Raw genomic sequence first — 20,114 nt, 5'->3', positions numbered from 1 at the left:
ATTATTTACATTAGGTGCTCTTCCCAGATGGGCTAAATTGTGCACTTGCAGAAAAGCAATTTATTTCGCAAGTTCCACAAATTTTAGAGTGGAACGGCAATCAGCTGTTTTCCACAAAAAGGGGGTGCCACCTTTTTAACCGATTTCATTCCGGTGATTTCCACAATTTTTTTTATGCAATTTTAGCATTCAATTAATTAAATTAAACAAATTAATTTTTTTAATTACCCAACTTCATCAAATATAATGCCATCCGTTTCATTATACAATTATTTTTAAATTGCTTTTTCCACTAAAAGTATGACAGCTTAGGAGATCACTCATGGTGACGGACTTATCGGTCGCTCACCAAAACGAAAATTGTCGACAGCAAAATTTTATTTCCAAATTTGAGGTGGGGTCAGAAATTAATTGTTTTACATGCTTAATTGATCATCTGGTGGTCCTAAAAGAACGTTAATAAACGAATGAGTCAACTATTTTTTCACCTTTTGCAAATAAGATCGGATTTAATGTAGAAAAGGGCATTTATTTTTCGGCAAGTCCAACTTTCTCGTTTTGCAAATCAAAAGAATCTTATGGAAGTCAAAACGGGAGCACCAACGAATAAAATCGTTTTCGTTTTGAAAAGTGAAAGAAGTGAATGCAAAAACCGGAGCCCCACTATTAGTCTTGCGACTCCACAATATTATTTATTATTATTTCTCTTCCCGATATAATATCTCAGGCGCTTTCTTTAATTTTATTTTTTTAAGTATCCATCTAGATGTTCCTTTTCACTTTGCCGTTATGGGTGAGGAAGAATAGGCTGTCAATTGTTCGCGTGTGGAAACTGCTGATTTAATATCCATTTACATGTGCGGAACCGCGAAACGAAATGTCATCGCAAAAATGTTGCACTTCCGTTTTTTATATGGAGTTGCGCGGAAAAAATACGATTTCGTGCATATGGAAACAGCGGTTTACATGAAATCGCACACAAAAATTGATTTTGCAACAAGGCTTTTTCTTATATTCCGCTTCGCTTTTAAGTTGAAGGACAAATCTAAAAGTAATGAACTGAATTGCGTACATTCTTATACATAATTTAAAAAATTTGATAATTTTTTTCGGTTTTACAGTTTCAATCTAGCTTATATAGTGCGTATTTACATAAGTGAAAACCGTTTTGTGTTGGAGTAAAGTTAAAATCTAACATTATTACTTTCCTCCCTCTTAGTTTTCAATGTTACGACAAAATCTAAAGCTCTAAAATGCGTAGATTCTCACATGAACTATACAAAGTTTGATATTTTTCGGTTTCAAAAAATACAAACTACCTCGTTTCATTTAATTGCAGTTAACTTCGTCTAAACCTATAGGATAGCTTTTTGCCGATCTCTTTTTGATATTTTTATCTTTCCACATCACTCTAAATGTTCATTTTCATTTTCAAGATTACATTTTATTAAAATAATTATTTTAAAAGTAGTTTCTTAATTTCGTCTTTTTCTGCTACTTCAACATAGCTTTGTCCGTCTGGAGTAGCTCCATCTTTATCCGCACCCTTTAAAAATAAAATGCATTAATTTATTAAAAAAAAAAAGGAAATTATAGATTTTTCTTTGCACATCAATACCTTTTCTAATAGATACTCAACGCAATTGGTGTGTCCTTCCCAGACGGCGGCCAAAAGTGGAGTAATTCCATGCTTGTCTTTTTTCTTTAAACAAAAATTGAGAAAAAGATACATAAGATTCGGAACATAAGCCAACATTTACAATAATATTACGTAGAACGTTAGAACGAAATTACATCTTAACACTTAACCAGGAGTACAAATAGATAATAAGTATTGTGATAAATATTCCGTTTTAGTAAGTTTATGTGCACATTATTTGGAATATTTTATATTTACTTACAAGTGTGCAAGTTAATGTATTCAATTGTAATTATGTATGCATGGATAACTTATTATTATTATTGTATGTATGTTAATTTCCTTTAAAGTGTAGATATGAGTAACATTAAATATCTGTGTATACCTTTCTACGCACATATGTACATATGTGCATATGTATTTAATGTTTCGATAAGGAATAAATCACATACTTACATTAACATCAGCTCCTAATTTAATCAGAAACTTAAGAACGCTTAATTGACCGAAATCAGCGGCATAATGTATTGGAAATCGTCCTTTGATCTCGTCGTTTACTTTCTGAGTCTATTAAGAAATATTTATTACTCAGCCATAAATACATATAGGTATGTTTCATATCAAGCTCACATCGTTGCTAAATGTTGTTTGTACTGCCTCCAGCTCTCCATTTTTTATGGTCCAAATAACTTTTTCATTGTTATCTTCGCTCATATTTTGATAATATTTAACAAAATTTCTTTATTCCTTCTCAAATAAGAAAATAAAAACTTCAATGATTGTTGATGTTATATCGATGTCGCCGATATATTTTTAATCGATTTGATAACTGAAAAAATTGTAATTTTACAAAGCAACCTTAATACTAACCTTACGACTTACGGCAAAATGTATTTACATGATGCTATGTGTTGTAGCAGAGTACAAAATAAACTATTATTTGATTTTTATCTATTTTGGGTTACTAGTTTACGAAGACTTATGCCCCGTTTCCACCGCACCAAAAAACACGGTTAGTTTGGGTTATTTTTCGTCTAGTTCGAGCGTTACGTTTACCCCATGTAAAAACCCATAAGAAAATACCCCAATTTTTCTATGTTCGCGAGCAACATTAACGTGTCGATAATGAAATCCCGCGATATTTTATCGGTGTGACAACAAAAAAGAGCTCAGCATTCAACAAATAGCTGACAATTAAGTGCGCCAAAGTATGAAAATAGAAATAAAAAAATGTATTTAACATTCACGAAGAAATGTTGTTTAAGTTGTGGGAGGAAAACTTGACGACATTGAGGTCTGCCTAAAAAACTCACATCAGGCATGCTCCGGAATTCACTTTTCGTTTTCGTTTTGGGACCAAAACCGAGATTTTCGTTTTTAGGTGCTCCGATCTTCACAAGTTTTTGATCATCGTTTTGCTATCGGAACGTTACATTTTTTTTTACTGTTGATACAGCTGACTAGTGTTTTGGTCAGAAGTTAACAACGCGAAAGAATGCCTTTCGCATGTCCAATTTCCTGCGGGGATAGAACTCTCATAAGGATAATTTTATCCTGCATAGTTTATTTATGCTTCCCCTGAATGAAATATATTTGCCTTTAGTCTTTTTTGCAAATAAAGATTTAAACCTTTCATTAAAAAAACAGTTGAACGGCAAACAGCTGTTTCCCACAAATAAAGGAGATGCCAACTTTTTAATGGATTTCATTCCGGTGATTTCAACAATTTTTTTCTTTTTATAAAATTTAGCACTTAAGTAATTAAATTAAATAAATTAATTTTTAAAACATATTTTATCCAACTCCAACAAAATTAATGCCATCCGTTTCATTATACAAGTATTTTTAACTTGCTTTTTGTTGTTGCCGACGGCAAAATTTTATTTTTAAATTTGAGGTGGTGTCAGAAATTAGTCGTTTTAAAAAAGAAAAATTTGAGGTGGGGTCAGAAATTAGTAGTTTTAAAAATAATTGCAAGAATTAAATTAAAAGAACGACAATAAACCAATGAGTCAACTATTTTTTTCCTTTTGCAAATAAGATCCGATTTAATGTAGAAAAAGGCATTTACTTCTCATTACGGCAAGAAAAAATTTCTCGTTTTGCAGTTCGAAGGAATCTTGTGAAAGTGAAAACGGGAGCACCAATTTTGAAATGAATACCGGAGCATACCTGCATATATCAATATGTGAGAAGTAAAAAGTATGTGTATTTATGTAAATATTATATAGCTGCCAGCAATTCTACTTAAAAATGACATTTTTTAAATAAAATCTTCCTCATTTTGTCCAAATATTTGTCAAGATATTGAAATTTAAAAAAGTTTTCCATTTTACAGTTTTTTAAATTGTTCGCCAACTCTTGTTTACATTTGAACAGCTGGCAATAAGAAATTTACCGTTGCCCATACTTTTCGGTTCATGGCGGTGGAAGCACCAGCACAAGACTTGGACGAACCGAAGAGAACTGAATGGCAGTGGAAACGGGAAATCAAGTGCATGTGTTTAATGATGTAAGTGTTTACAAAAAAACTGCATCACGCATAAAGCTATTTAGAGATGAAAAAGTAAACAAACTCAGGCAGGAAAAAAAAAAAAATATCATAAGAAATAGAAACTAATCAACAAAAATTACCAATTTTATAAATTATGCATCACTGAGGGCATTCAAAAAGTATAAATATATAAATTTTATTTTTTATTCATCAATTGACTTTACTTATTTCCGTTTTACATCATTATTGATTATTGAAGTACACATCAGACTTGCAGTTTTGCAGGAGTTAGTATTGCGCCAGCTCGCGTCCCACTGAAGTCTAGAGCGCACTTCAATCTCTCTGCCTAGAGCTCTCAGGGATATCGGAACATTGCACATGTTGCCGACATTGCCAATGGCAAAGACTTCCGCCTGGAAGATGCTGCAATAGTCAGCGAGTTTATAGGCGTGTTTGGAAACCGTGGATTATACGGCCGCACCGACTCCTTCGTCCATCTTCGACCCGTCGGTAAAGAGTTTGAGGGCTTCGGGAATGCATAACCCTTCCCGCCGGCAGCCCGGTTCCACGTATATAGTGTTTATGTGGTCATTGCAGGTAAGGGGGATAGTATAGTCCAAGTTTGTACTAGTCTCCCTAGCAGCAATCCTAAGGGTTGATTTTGCGGCTATGGCAAATTTCCTCCTATTTCCTATTTGGGTGGGGATCACGCAGGTATCTTATACCTTTTCGTGAAGAGGATAAGGACCGTTTTGTCCGCGTTAATGCTGAGCCCGGTTGCTATAGCCTATGCCTTAACTTCCCTCAAAGTAAATTCCTTTATGGAACTCAGGGTTCCCAGTTATCAGAATGCTTATGTCATCGGCATTGGGAGCCCGTCTGTTCAGGACTCTCCACTCTCCTGTCGCTAGAGATGGGACCTATATAACTAGATTCCTCACCTCTGTTGGCTGGACTCAGCTTATAGTTATGGATAAAATCAAGTAATGACTCACCCCTTTCATTGATCAGACTTCCGTGGGCGTTGGCGTCCGTGTCGATTATAAGTTGTTTGTTGGAGGAGCAGTCCATGTCCACCAATCTCCACAGCTCTTCTGGTGGAGCAGATTCGTCGCAGCTCTCCAGCACCACCACGGTTAGATCGTCTGTGCTAAAATTAGGTAGTAGATAAGCATTTAACCCCTTTCTTACCAATGTCGGGACGTATAAGTTGTAATTAGGCGACTTCAGCTACCGAGTCGCCCGACGCTATCGACGGTTCCTGGACCAAAGCCGCGTAGGCGGACCCTTCCTCTAGTGCGAGGAGGAGCTCCGCCGAAGCCGTTTTTGATTTATGGAGCTGCAGCACACCCATTAGAGGGTTGCAGACTCCCGGGGGCCCGTCTGCATGGATAGTTCCTCCCCCACCTCGTCCGTCAAGTTGGGAGTGTCGTCGGTCATGCTCTCTAGACCGAGATCTGCCTCTACCTCCCTTGACCTCAACATGTGAGTGTCCTTGTCCTTCGAATGGCGTTTTTTGAGGCGAAGGTACACGCTCCCTAAGCCCCACGCCATCTTCCCATTGAATGATCACGTGCTGCCCACTACTGGGTAAAGGTTCATAAACCTTCAGCACCGACCAATCACTCGTTGGAATGGCCGGGTTCTGCTTTTTAAGCAGCTGAAGCGCCCGCTCGCCCTGCACTGCTATAGGGAACAGGATCTTCGCCCTCAGCATGGACGGAATATTATTTCTGTCCTCCACGTTCACCTTGGCCCCCTCCCATAGTCCTTCCAGTTTGGGTACGGTCGCTTTCAACCAAAGCAATGTTGGGTCGTCCTTGCATGTCAGCATCTTGTCACCATTCATCCAGCCAGTACCTTCAAAAGTAGGCATTGGACAGTCTGGGGTATTCTCCATCCATGCTCGCAACCTCACTAGAGCCCCTTGCTTGGGACTCTCAGCGGACCGTTGGCGCTTGTTTGCCGTGAACTCCACCTTCTTGTTGGCTGGGCCAGTAGAACCGGTCTGCACCTTATTGCTTTTTGGGAGGGGACTAAATTGGTTTTCTCGCATCCACACATTAGCCCAGGCAAGCATTTCCTTCTCCTGGACAGACAAGTTTGCTACGCCACTGAGCTTAACGTGAATGCGGGTCACCGCCTTATTTTTGGCCTTCTCCTTCAGCCCCCAGTGCCCCGCTGCGCAACCTTGGAGGTGCTGACGATAGGCCGAGGTGACTGAAGAAGACGTTCCTCCTCCACCGTAGAGATTGACACAGCGCTCTCTTCGTCCGAGTCGGTTAGGAAAACGGCACCCGCCCGCATCAACCTTGTTGCTTGTGACAGTATTGTTGCAACTGATTTGACCTGCACCCGCATCAGAGGTGTGACCGCTGCCTACACGCAGAGAGGATCTCTCCACCACCGAACAGAACTGCCAAATTATTCGCAACTTTAAGGGACCCGTGCGTGAGGGCGACATTCTGAGGCTGCGGGAATCTGAACGTGAAGCCAGAAGATTACATTAGTAGCTAATAGTGCTACTCGCTTGGGATTTGTTTATGATAATATCAGGAGTGCGGAGGGAGTATATTACCGCTAAGTTGGAATAACAACACCATCAACATCATAAACGATAATTTAGAATAAATAAAATATATGGGCATCTCTCTGAAAAAAATCAAACACTACCAAAAAAAAAATTAATTTTTTATTTGTTTATACATTTATATCAATACATATACAAATACATAGTGTTGAAGTTTGAAACAACGCAATCATGGTATCAACGCATAAGAGTTTAAAATTAGTTGGATTAACATATGGATTACAACATGAATTTACTGGCGTTTAAATTGTTTGACCTCACAAGCGACATCTGTTTCATATCCCTTGATTATTATTGTTTGAGTTATAATTTGGTTTTTTAACCATTAATCATCATTAATCATTAACCAATAACGAATATTATTTAACACGCAGTGCACTGTGGGCAAAAAGTCCCGAATTTGCATTTATACCATTTTTGAAGATAGAAACCTGAAACTTTGTACATATACCTAAAAAATAAAGATAGAATTTCGGATTATTTCTTTTTTCAATGGGACCACGCCTTCCTTCCCGCCCACCTTACCATGAGGTTATAATTTTCGTTTTTTTTTTTAAATTTGTACTAAAATATTTTAATATAATATATTTAATAAAATTAAACTAAAATTATTAAATTAATATATTTTTAGCAAATTCGCATTTTAAATTTGATTTGGATCCATGCAAAATTAAATAAAAAATTAATTAGAGCCCAACATTATGTTTTGTGACTCCATACCTTGGTGCCCAGTTAATAATTTATTTTTCACAAAGCTCTTCATCCAACTCCAGGTAACTCTGCCCGAGTTCATTATCTCCGCCTTCTTCTCGTCTACACATGCCCATGTTATTGGAAGCTCAATATCAGGAGATTCCAAAAGAGCTACAATAACATCTCTTGGTAGGCTTTTTTTATAGTTTAATCTTCGGCGTTCCTTTAGATTTATAGTTGAAAGCAGCGGGTCAGAGGAATCCAATGCTCTATTAAACACATCTGATATAGTATTCAGGCGGCTGTTTTTCCTTGCATGAGAAAGCATATCGAGTTTGTACAATTTTTTGCGCTCTTCTGACGCATTTTCACAGAGAGCCCCTAGAAGAAGTACGGAAGTTTCCATAATTTGGTGCCAATGTACCAGTACTTTATGCAAAATTGAAGACATTGGATACCACTCATAAGTATTAATGTATAAGTATGTACATGAAGTACCTACTTTAAGTTTTGATGGGCATACCTCAAACTCACATTATGTAGCAATTCAAATTATATAAACACTTTTCAAAAGGCATGCAACAATAGCATTGACTTTTCTGTTTCATAGACTAGTTTAAATGCTAATTTTCACTTTAACCTTGGTCCTGCCTCAGTATACGTCAAGCGTTTACGACCAGGCTTTTCGGGTGGAACATCATCTTAAGAAACTCAGTTATGAACGAGGATGCAAGCCATTGCGCAGGCTTTTCTGTTGCATTTTCGTAAATTAGTGTTATTCAATCCGAAAAACTGAATAAGCTTATCTTTTATTAAGATTTGCTGAACATCACTTAATTCATTTTCATCGATATTTTGGCGGTTGTTGTTGCTCCAAAAATCAAGCAACGTTGAATAACAAGACGTAAATACAACATTAAGTTTTGCCGTAAATCGGGCAAAAACGGGCAAAAATTTTAACCACTATTTGATTGTTTACAGTTTGGTTAATAACATATTTAATATTGCCTCGACCGGCTTAGACGCACAAGTTACACTCCACAGAAACACAGATACATTTGTTACCAGGAACCTAAAAACATACCAACAACACCTAGCACGATTGGACAATATATCACATGTACTAAAAATTTAGTGCCAATAATTAATATTACATACCTTGACGATTTAATTCCATATTCAAGCATTTTTGTTTGATTTAATATTTGAATATAAAACTGACAGGAATAATCACAAATTTTCCCGCCAATTTTATTTTTAGAGGGTCCAGATCATAGTCTTTAAATATGGGCGAATAACAAATTATCAACGAAGTCTAAAATTTTTTAAAAATATGTTTCAGTATTCTTGAAGTATTCTAATTCAAAAAATAAAGTCAATTTAATGATACCGAACACAAAAAAAAAATGTAAAAATGCCGCACTTTGCGACTTATTGCCCATAGTGCAGTAGCAAGGAAAGAGACCCATTCATTTGGCAACTATCAAAATTAAACTAGTATTAATTAATACTAAAACCATGAAAATAAGTCAAATAAACAAAAGAATATTACATCTTTTTAAATTGATCTACTTTCTTATTTAGTTTTAGCCCACAATTTTTACTCCCTCGATTTTTCTCTAGTTACAAGCAAAACAATAATAGTCAAATATGTTTGTATCTACAAATGCATGTATATATGTACATATCTAGTTCTCTTTACTCTGAGAATAATACTAATGCGTTCAAAGATATTATCACTATATTATGTGACTGTTTTAGATTATGATTAAAAACAAATCTGAAATCCAAAGACACTCAGTTTTTCTTTTCTACTTTTATAATTTTAGTATTAATATAACAGCGCTTAACAACATTGCATTACGCATATTATTGAATCGAAAGAGCTGTATTTGTTATGACCAATAGTATCCGATAAGATTAGATAGCACAGTTGGAAGAAATAAGTTGGTTAAGACGAAAAAAGCAAAAAGGGAACAACTTTAGTTGTTAGTCAGTTATTATTCAGCGCACAGCATTGTTTTCAATTACTAGTGAATATATTATTTAATTGCATATTATCATGAAGACAGTATATATATATATGACATTTGTTATATCAATGATTGTATTTCTATTACCTTTGAATTCTGCAACCGAAAAATCAGAAAATGGAACAACAGTACCACCAGAGACAACTCTAAAAGTAAAAATTTGTAATATTTAGTTATTCTAATTATGTGAAGTATATAAATATATACATACGTATGAACTTATAAAAATACATTTATTCCTATCTACATAATGGTTCAGTTACTGACTCATAACTGTTCACACAAATACATATGTATGTACATACACACCATAGTTAAAGATATGATAAGATCATGACAATTTAATAAATTAATCGGTTATTTAGAATATCGCAATACCCTTCCGTCTTGTAAATTTTAATGAATTTTAATATACGAAAATTACAGTTTCGACTTCCTACATGATTTTATTAAAAATTTGTTATGTTATGAATATTTGTTCTGCAAGAAACATTATTAGGAAATATATTGATTTACGAAAAGACAAGTCTTTCCATATGTATATATAAATGTATGTATATATAAATATACGATAATTGAACGAACGAAAATATGTACATATAATATTTTTTCTTCAAATTATGAATACTAACTATATTAACTAACGAATTGTAAATTCTTTGCAGCCAAAAACAGACGTTTTGAAAAGTGATATATGCACAAAGTGTTCATGCGATGCCAAGAACAGTTTGATAGATTGTTCACGAAAATTGGCTAATTGGTTTTCCCCAGAAGAATGGGAGATTCTTCAAAATGGAGACATTACTTTCGAAACTATGAAATTGTCTCATAATAATCTAACCAATATTCCTGCACTGCCAACATATGGGGTCAAGAAATTGTTTTTGGATTACAATAGAATATCCTCGATTACGGTTGGAGCATTCCAAAATTTGACGGAACTTACGAAACTTGACTTATCTAACAATCAACTGACTTCAAAAGCCTTAATACCAGACGTTTTCAAGGGCCCTTATTCCGTTCAAGACTTTGAGCCATTGAAGAATTTAAAATCACTAAATTTAGGATATAACCGTCTACATTTATTAGATGATGATTTATTTGAGCACGTTCCATACCTTGAGGAACTTATTTTGTGCTCAAATAGCTTCCAAGTGATTGATAAACAAACGGAAACTGCGCTTTCAGGATGTTCATCCCTAAAGGTATAGTATATAACCAAAAGCAATTAAATGAATAAAAAATCTACATTTTTAATATTAGGTATTGGATATATCATATATGGAATTAAAAACGTTACCCGAAACCATTTTTCATGGACCACAAGATCTCGATACACTTATTGTTTCTGGAAATCTGTTTGATAAAATACCCAAAGCTTTTGATTATGCGGATAACTTAAAACGATTAGTTCTCGACGAAAATCCAATTGGTAACTTGGAAGGAGATAAGTATGTTTTTAAAACTCATTTTTTATGAGCATAGATTTTTTAAATAAACATTTATTTTAAGTATTTTTCCTGCGATGACAAGCTTACAATACCTTAGTTGCGCATTTATGCCCAACTTATTCAAAATTGGATCTGGTGCACTCAGTGAACTTCAAAGTAAATACATTACTTTTGATGTGTATATTTTATTTTTTATATTCCATATATCATGTTGTTCTTTTAGATCTAACCGAGTTAATTTTGAGTGACAACACCCAGTTAATTGAAATTGACAGCCATGCTATGTGTAAGAATGTAACTGGAGGAGACAATTTCGACTATCCTCCTCTTGAAAAGGTAAAGTAAATTAAAATTAAATTGCTAAACATTTTCTGTTAATCACAGTGTTTTTTTTTATAGTTGTATCTTAATAATTGTAACCTTACAGTGTTACCCAGAGACTTAATTGTTCGCTGGGACAAACTGCATGCACTAGACTTACGGTATAACCCTTGGTTATGCGATATCTCCAACGAATACATGGTAAACTATCTTATACAACATGTGAACAAATCAACGCCAATTTTAGCATCAAATGTTATTTGTGAGAATCCGACTGAACTGAAAGGATTAGAAGTTCTAAATGTCTCAAATAATAAATTACTTGGAGTTTTACCATCAGGAGCAAGTTGGGTCTGGATTGGCTTAATAATCGTATTATTGTCAATATTAGTCACCTTATCCGGGCTACTAGTCTATAGGCGGGGCTATTGCGGCATAGGGAAGAAAAAGGAATCAGCAAGAAGAGCTTTATATAGTCGAACCAGTTTTAACGAAGACTTTCATATATAATCTTGTTGTGAGAGCAATCTGAAGTATTTGGCATTGTGACATAAAATTTTGGAATAATTTTGATTGTTAGGTCATAAATAGTTCATAAAAGCCTCCCTTTTGTACATGTATACCAAGCCTTCATTTGAAATAAATACATATGTGTTTTGTAGCAGCAAATTTGTGTTAAGACAAAATCGGGATGACCATATTTGTAAGTATAAAAGAACGTGAGCACTATTAATGGCAATTCCCAAGGTAATACTGATCTTTAAAAATGGATCATTTCTTGGTAGGCAATTATGATGGCGGCTAAATACAGTAGACAGAGCGTATTTAACCAATGTACATCTTAGTATCTTTATTAATATCTCTCGTTAGTAAATAATTATATTTGTAATAAACTGTATATTTGGTTTTTTTTTTTATGTTGTATACTTTCAAAAAGTAATTACATAATTTGATCGTAAGGTAACAAGCTTTTACTATAACATAATACGAGCAGTTATGAGTTGAAAATATTAAATCGAGCGTTTACAAAATAAAATGTGTATGTATGTAGGTAAACAAAATATCCGACAAAACAAAGATTATTGGCTAAACTTAATGTGCAAAATAAATACATTTTGTAGGTAGGTAACAGCTTTGCAGGTCTTTTAAGTTTCATAGATTTTCAGTTTTTGTTTTTCGATTTCTTTATAATTTCACTACCAATAAAATTAACAACAATTCCAATGCACGTGATAAACATTGATAAATGTGCATTCTCTTATCTCCGATGCAATTAAAAATACTATTTTCTATATTTTCATAAATATATGAATTGCTAATTTGTAAGTTTGACATTGTATATGTATCAAATATGTATATGCAGTGCATATGTAAATTATATACATACATATGTAAAAATATGTATATCATGTTTTAAGTTAATCGATTATTGTATTACCAATCAGTACAAGTGTATTGTTCTTTCCTATGGATGATGCGCTTTTGTTAGTAATCTCTGCGAAAAACATTAAGTCAACGGAAATTCACATGAGACGCATACAAAACGAGTAAATAGTATGTAAAGTAAATTTGTATGTAATATTTATAACAATATCTTGCAACAGTAATGCCGAGTATATTGGTACAGATTTGACTTCGTTGTGCTCTTTTTTTCAATTTTTGTTTAGCTTTTTAGTATATTTTACGGTTTAAGGCATTCCTGATAGGCCAGTTAAGCCGCCACCAGTAAGGTGCTGCTGTTGTTGGTGAATTAAGTTGACGCGCACTCTTTGTTGCTCGAGTCGCTGCACGGTAGCTGTCAAGTGCGAGTTCTCCACATATAAGTCTTTTACAAGTATGTCAGCGTTTTGCAGGCGTTGTGTCTGATCGGTAAGCATAACAGTCTGCGCTTCTATCCGGCCATGTAAATCATTGAGATCCACTTGATGCTGTTGCCAAGATTCTATAATTATAATATTCGTAGAAACATGTTAGATATCTAAAAATATAGCCAATGTATATTTAAAACACTTACGCTGCATCAGGGACTCGGTATACTTTTGTTGCTGCTTGATCACATTTTGCAAATGACGATTACGCAACTCTAGTTGGTTTAGCCTTTGTTGCAGCGTCGGATGCGTGGTTCGCTGCATGACAAATAAAAAAGTTTATAAGTCACACATATCTACACCACAAAGATAAAATAATCTCACCGCATAAGCCTTTTCGAGAACTGGACGTGCCTCCTGCAACTGTTGCAGTTCCATTACTAAACCGTCACGTTGCAGGCTCAAGTCTTTAATCTGCTCTTTTAGAGACAACTCAAAAAACTTGAGGCGTTTTAGTTCTTCCTTTAATAGGCTTGGACTGTTACATTTGTCGTTGCTAAGGCAAGATGTTTTACTAGTTGATACTACACTGTGCGAATCGAAACTCTTGTTCGATGCCGTTGACGAAGTCTCACAGTCAGCAATTTCCCCCTCCGATTGCACTTGCTTGGGCTTACATATAGGGGCAGGCGGGCACACTGCGGACGAGGCATAGGTACTATCCAAGTGTGTGGGCGAGGGCCCCGACGACGAACTATCAAGAGGTGTAGTACTGAAGATGGAGGTCTCGGATGTGGTAAGATTGTTTCTATAAAATTAAAATTGATAAGTAAAGCACACAAAAATACTACGACTATAAGCCTTAATTAAATTTAAACGTAGATAATATGTAGTAAATATACTCAATATGATAAATCCAAAAATGCATATGCATATGAACTTTACAATTTACAGGAATAAAAAAAGATTCACCTGAGATTGTTTGGTAATAAAAATATGTTTTCTTTTATTTATATCGAAGTTAATTAACCGTATATGGAGGTGTATTCATTGATTATGGCTATGTCGACATGGTTGGCGGCCACAAAAACTAATCTGTTGTTTAAATGCTAATTTGGTCTAGGTTTTACTTTCATTATTTATATACTTGTCGATACAATTACAATTGACATTTTACATTTTAAATCGTTTTCATATTCTAAACTCGACTATATGTAACTTCTCTCTTATATGGATTATATGACTAATTGCGTTTAGGTAGGTAGGTTTAACCGGCTGTCCCTAGAAGGAGCGGAGCATAGACCAATAGAGATCCGTAGCCATACCGCTAAATGAAAATAACATATTACTATTCATTTAAATGTGATGCTTTTTTTAATAACCTATAACATGCGTCTATATATATAATTCTCTGATGGAATTTGTCGCGTGCGACCGTCTTTACAGTGAAAAAAAAAAACATAATCTAAAACAATTTTAAAAAATAAGTAAAGGTTATTCTTAAGGCTTTGGATTAGCCCTATATGTAGAGCTAAGGTTCATTTCAGAAACTTGTTCTGTCTTACGATAAAATATATAAATATGTTAATTTTTTGTTTTGCGTACGAATTTGTAAATTTTTGCAATTATCAGAACGAAAAACATAACAATAAAAAATTCCAAAACCATTCTTAGCTCTAATTTAAGTACTAATATAGAACTATAAGAATTATCTTTTCTTATTTTCAAAATCGTTTCAGTATATGTTTTTTCACTTTTTATATAGTATTTATAGTTTTTAATAGGTCAAAAATCTAGCAGTAAATGTAAAATAATCGCAAAAAAAAAATTAAGAAATAGATTTTATTCAATTTAATTTTTAATCTAAATTATTTATTTATTTAACATTGAACATCCACGAATCACGCATATAAATGTACTCACCGGCTAATTACTTTCCGTGAAGGTGATGCAGGAAGCAATGCCAATGTTTTAGTATTACTTTCCTCTGTAGCATCATCAAAGGATTTTAGAGGCTCTTGAATGGTACTTTGGTGCCATAAATAGCTAATGGGGGAACTGGCAGGGCTTTGCCCGACTTGTGCATTTATCTGATGCAGCGATTCCGGATTTATCTCGCTAGCACCAGTTAGAATTTCGACACTCTCACCGAGACGTGTGCGCAGATCTTCAATTTCGCACTGAAGCAAATTAATTTGCTGCGACTTTTCCTCCAGCATTCGGATGGAGTTATTACGCATGGCTGTAGCCTCCTCCTCGAGCTCAATATACTGCTGTTCAAGCGTATCGCGCTCATCAATCGGCGAAAGTCGACCATCCTTGCTAAACTGTTCTTCATACTCGCGAACCTTTTCCATCAACTCAGTAAATTTTTTTGTCACTTTCAATCTGTTCGTCCTCGTAGATCTGCCGTTCCTTGTCGAATAATTGCCTTTCCTCCGTGAGCTTCGATTGCCAATAATCCTCACAATCCTCGTAAGCGCGCTGCATTTGCTCTAGACTGCTTTCCAATTCTTTACAACGAATTTCTGGTGTTGTGGCACGGCTACCACTATCATTATTAACCATGTCAATTGATTTCATCGTCGATGTTTGTAATTCTTGCTGCAACTGAGCCACTTTTCGTCGTAAAGTAGCGAGCTCCTCTTCATGTTTTTTTACAGCATTTAAGTTCGGAGTTAAGCGCCAACCAATCGCCGCTGTTATCGCTTACCTCGCCATCTTCTGAACATTTACGTTGTTTCCCTAGCCTTGGACTTTCTTCAGTTATATGCGTTTTGCTCGGTGAGTCGCCTCTACGCTTGGTTGCCAAACCAACATTCACAGCTTCAAGCTCGTCGAAATCAGACGAGTCGACAGCAGATACTCCACAGGAAGCAGCAACCTGTTTCTTTTTTCTTGATTTTGTACGAGCTAAGTCGACGTACAAGTTCTCAATTTCTATTGTTAGCTCATCGGTTTTATCTCGCAACTGCGCGTTTTCCATTTGCAACGCTGTCATTTTTTCAATTACATGCAACATTTCATCGTCTTCTGAAATCTTATTCTTTTCAGAAGCTAGATCTTGCTTTACAACTGGTTCTAGAATTTCCGAGCTTGCCAGATCTTGGTTCAGTTTGATGTTTTTTTCAAGTAACTCGGTCAGTTGGAGTTGAGAGTTCTGCTGTTCGATCTGCAGTTCAGAGTTTTCATTACGCACCAACTCCAGATCGGTCTTCAACCTAATTTCCTCCTGTTCCAAACTCTTGATCTGTACCTCAAGTTTAGTTATCATGCCTGTCCAGTGATCCCGATCGTTGCTTATCCGCTGCGTAAATTCACGCACCATACTCGCATGTCTCTGTTCAAGTTGAAGCACTTGCTGCTTGCGATTTTCTTCCATTATTGCATGCCGCTCATCCACTTCGGCAGCCAACAATGACACACGCTGATTGGCAGCCTTGTTATCCGATCGAAGCTTTAGATTTTCACCGTGCTGCTGACGGAATGCCTGTCGCAGCGAACCCAGTTCCATCGCTTGTAGCGAAACCAAAGCGCGTAACATATTGGTTTGCGGATCATGATCTAGACTTCGCAATTCCTCTTCCAAAACTTTAGTCAGTTGACTAAGGTTCACCTCCACTTCATCAAAGCCCAAAGCATGCAGCAATCCACTGCTATTTGCGATACTCGACATTTCCCAGGTTTCAATAATACTGTGCGCACTTAAGGTCTCGAGTTGTTGTGGTGTCACAATATCTGTAAATATAAATTAAAAAACTACCAGTTAACTATAGAATTACTAAAATATTACACTGTACACTATGAATTATACTCCAAAATACCAGATGGGATATGTAAACGAAAGCTTATAGTAGAGCTCTAAAAAAGCGTCAATTTGATTGTTAAACATCTAAGTTAAGTTTTGGATCAAATTTAACTTTACTTTAAACCTAGATCACAAATATTTGATATCAACTCAAGATTGGAGATACTACAAGAAAATATCTCACAAAATGATAAAGACAACAAATATTTAACTAGAAATGTCCTCAAAACATACTATTATTATGTGTTTAAGTTTAGTTTTATATATTGATCATCATCCTGATTCTGATTCTAGAGTGCTAAAACTACTTTTAAAGCTTTTTTATTCTTTGTATTTTAGCACTGGAAGTTTTTTTTTTTTAAATTTGTTTTCAGAATAAATTATTTACGGCACAAAAATGCAAATAGCGCAAAGGTTTAAGTTTAATACTTTAAATGATTTAGGCGCAACTGCCGATAGGATAAAATGTTCTTAATGATCCAGAGCCATACATCAAAGTGAAATTTGGGCAACAGAAATGAGTTGGACTTAAGAGTGCAGGACAGAGTGCGGAAATGATTGAGTGGCTTTGGACAGTGAAATCAGTGGATTTGAAGCTAGTGTTGGTACTTTGTTCCCGATAACGGACAAACCTTTGCAACTTAAACGGTATCCGGCGCCGCAGTGCACTAACTGTGTTGTCTGATGATGGCCTGAAGTGTGTAGAACCAACAAGTGATTATTATATTTTTTTGCCACATGACTAATATCTAAATGTGTTGGATATTAAAGATATTTCGTTTACGTCGTTTTCACTTACCTAGTGACTCCACGCTACTACACTCCTGGTTTGGTTCTCTTAGATTACTTCTATTGCTACCACTGCCGACTTGAGTGGCGACCGTCGTGGATGTTGTCGTGGAAGTCAGCATTTTAAATTGAAGATTTTTGCGAGCTGGTAATGAAGCGCAACGCTTCAGCTTACTGCCATTAATGTGGATGGAACGCAGACGCCGGCTGCCTGGTATATCGCTTTGTGACGACGAGCGTTGCACCTGCAAAGTGAATAGAATACAATTTATACTAAAAGCTTTAACTTCAACAACAGATGCAAACATACTTGGGCTATCTGGTCAGTGCAGCCATTGACACTTTGATGCGGATCTTCATCTGTGTTGTCCGAGTCTGTGGCAGATTGCGCATTTATACCAATATCCTGATGCGGTTTTGAACGGCGCCCGTATTTCTTAGTGCCCACAACTAGTTTAGGAGAAACTTCACGATCCGAAGCTTCTCCCTCGGGAGGACTCTCAATATTTGTGTTAGTTGGCTCGTCACTTATCACCAGGGATCGTTCTGGAAAAATAATATATTTTTAGATGTAAAGAGAACTAAGTTGGAAATTGGTGTATATTTTGTTTTATTTCGAGATGAAATGTTTACCAAAGCGAACTGCCAATTTATCAATAATTGGGTCGGAACCCTTTTTCTTCTTATAGTATAGTCGTGTGCCCATCTTGTCACTATTAGCGTCAACTTGAAACTGAACTAATACTCACTTCGTGTCTAATATTTATATGTAAGTTACCGCACTCTACCTGACTATCAGGCCAATTATCAGTTACAGGTAGTCTGGCATTCCCACTCATCCCACCGTAATTAATAATTCAAATTTTATGATCAACAGCTGTCGCTACCTTAACTTTACCTTTTAATCCTGACGTTGTTCCTAATCCCGGTCGCGATGTTGAACCATCGAACTCTGTACCTAAAAAATGAAGCAGGGCCTCTTTAAACTGCTCAAACGAAACGCCAATCTTGGTGCTATTATTCGCGGTAAGACTAGAAATCAGTGCAGATCCTTGATCCCGAAGTTGCAAGAGTTGGCAAAGTCGAGTCAGTGAAGCTTCATCGAGCAAACCATTGTTTCGTTGCTGAGCTGTCTCACAGCTTTGGAACATTTGATATAGTTTTTGCTCATATGGATCGGCTGACACTTCCATTATCTAAACAGTCGCCAATTCAGTATATAGCCGTTGCTAAAACAAAATTCAAGATAGAGAAGTTAATAAAAAATAATGTTTACTAATACATGTAGCTGCAACCAAATCATATCCATTGCCTACAGATTTCAAACTGCACATTGATTGATTACCAAGAACATTGGGAAATTAATGTTTATGTGCTCCTTTCTAACTCATATAAATTTGAAAAGAATCTTGAATTGATCGATCTACCACACACAACTACTTTATATATAAAATAAAGAATTGGGTAACTGGATAGAAATTAAAATACTTATTTGAAATAAATACGTTTTCAGTTAATAGTACAAGTGCGTGCCCTTACCCATTTGCATTTACTATTATGGGTCCGTAAACACATTTGTGTTTCTATTGGCAGTATTTGTCTTGAAGCTGCACGTCTTAGTCTAATATTAATGATAAAGGTAAAAGAATGCATTAGAATCAAAGAAGAATGTTTCATTTATTTTAAGCATTCATAATAATTTTGGAATATTGCTTAACATAATTTAATAAATAGCATGCAATAAAAAACTATTTCTCAACGAATATGGAAATTCACATTTTCTAAATGCGCAAGCAAGACTCACTTAAAGTCCTTATACTATTTATTACAAAATTGATGTGTGTGGGTGTATGTATTGTACATACATATGTTTGTATGGATAGATGTGTACATGCTTAGGCGCATTCGAACATTCATATGTATGTATGTATGTACATGTCAATGCAATTCACTGCAATGTGAACAGCGTAAGAACAGATTAATCATTTTGTTGCGACTCTACAATTATGGATGTGTTGCTAAATTGAATAATTATATAAATAATTAATTGTTTATACTGTGTTTTGGTGAAATCGATAAAGCGACTACGATTGTGTAGTTTTTGTAAATATTCGACTTCAGCTCCTCGGTAGAGAATCAAAATTATTGTTAACAAGAACAGTTGGTAATTTGAAACAATTAGAACCACATAAGACTATAAAATAAACAAAAAAATTGCACAAATTATTTGATTTAACACTATATACGTCAATTTTTAAGGTTTGATAAAAAACATAATATAGTATAGCACTAGAGTGACCATAAGCTGCATTTATTAAAAATACTAATTTTATCGAAACATATAATTTACAAATTTTTCGATAAATATTTTGAAACATGTATGTTAATTTCTTGAAACTCGCCTTTTTCTCTTTGATGTGAGTTTAGGCATTGGAATAACCACTTTCTTCAATAATCAGTTGTCAATATTGTTTACCATAAATCTACT

The 20,114-nt window shown here is 35.3% G+C and overlaps 4 protein-coding genes across 5 annotated transcripts; 1 reads left to right on the top strand and 3 right to left on the bottom strand.

Annotated features, from left to right (window-relative positions):
- Positions 1-1,422: 1,422 nt before the first annotated feature.
- LOC132798653 (myotrophin) lies at positions 1,423-2,446 on the bottom strand. The gene is made up of 4 exons (XM_060810592.1): positions 2,270-2,446; positions 2,096-2,206; positions 1,619-1,702; positions 1,423-1,546 (listed from the first exon to the last, which is right to left on the bottom strand). Exons 1-4 carry the CDS (start codon positions 2,351-2,353, stop codon positions 1,457-1,459), a joined length of 369 nt encoding a protein of 122 aa, XP_060666575.1. The 5' UTR covers positions 2,354-2,446; the 3' UTR covers positions 1,423-1,456.
- A 4,436-nt stretch (positions 2,447-6,882) lies between these two features.
- On the bottom strand, positions 6,883-8,624 carry LOC132798851 (uncharacterized). Of its 2 annotated transcripts, XM_060810843.1 has the most exons (3): positions 8,575-8,624; positions 7,444-7,797; positions 6,883-7,174 (listed from the first exon to the last, which is right to left on the bottom strand). In XM_060810843.1, the coding sequence occupies exons 1-3, from the start codon at positions 8,591-8,593 to the stop codon at positions 7,083-7,085; spliced, it is 465 nt and encodes a 154-aa protein (XP_060666826.1). In that variant the 5' UTR covers positions 8,594-8,624; the 3' UTR covers positions 6,883-7,082. The 2 variants fall into 2 exon arrangements, with proteins under 2 accessions (XP_060666826.1, XP_060666825.1); XM_060810842.1 differs by lacking the exon at positions 8,575-8,624 and having other exon boundaries at positions 7,444-7,933.
- A 767-nt stretch (positions 8,625-9,391) lies between these two features.
- Positions 9,392-11,916, top strand: LOC132790039 (leucine-rich repeat transmembrane neuronal protein 3). Its single transcript, XM_060798463.1, has 6 exons — positions 9,392-9,601; positions 10,115-10,654; positions 10,713-10,900; positions 10,962-11,056; positions 11,124-11,236; positions 11,300-11,916. Exons 1-6 carry the CDS (start codon positions 9,479-9,481, stop codon positions 11,729-11,731), a joined length of 1,491 nt encoding a protein of 496 aa, XP_060654446.1. The 5' UTR covers positions 9,392-9,478; the 3' UTR covers positions 11,732-11,916.
- A 138-nt stretch (positions 11,917-12,054) lies between these two features.
- Positions 12,055-19,903, bottom strand: LOC132790021 (blastoderm-specific protein 25D). Its single transcript, XM_060798440.1, is given in 10 exon segments — positions 12,055-13,163; positions 13,236-13,347; positions 13,414-13,837; positions 14,953-15,404; positions 15,406-15,693; positions 15,695-16,767; positions 17,637-17,871; positions 17,937-18,172; positions 18,525-18,855; positions 19,684-19,903. Coding segments are annotated over 9 exon segments (3,369 nt in total). The 5' UTR covers positions 18,820-18,855; positions 19,684-19,903; the 3' UTR covers positions 12,055-12,909.
- Positions 19,904-20,114: the final 211 nt, after the last annotated feature.

This window comes from Drosophila nasuta, chromosome 2L, assembly GCF_023558535.2.
Source record: "Drosophila nasuta strain 15112-1781.00 chromosome 2L, ASM2355853v1, whole genome shotgun sequence".
NCBI classification, from domain to species: domain Eukaryota; kingdom Metazoa; phylum Arthropoda; class Insecta; order Diptera; family Drosophilidae; genus Drosophila; species Drosophila nasuta.
This window is presented reverse-complemented; position numbering and strand designations above follow the sequence as displayed.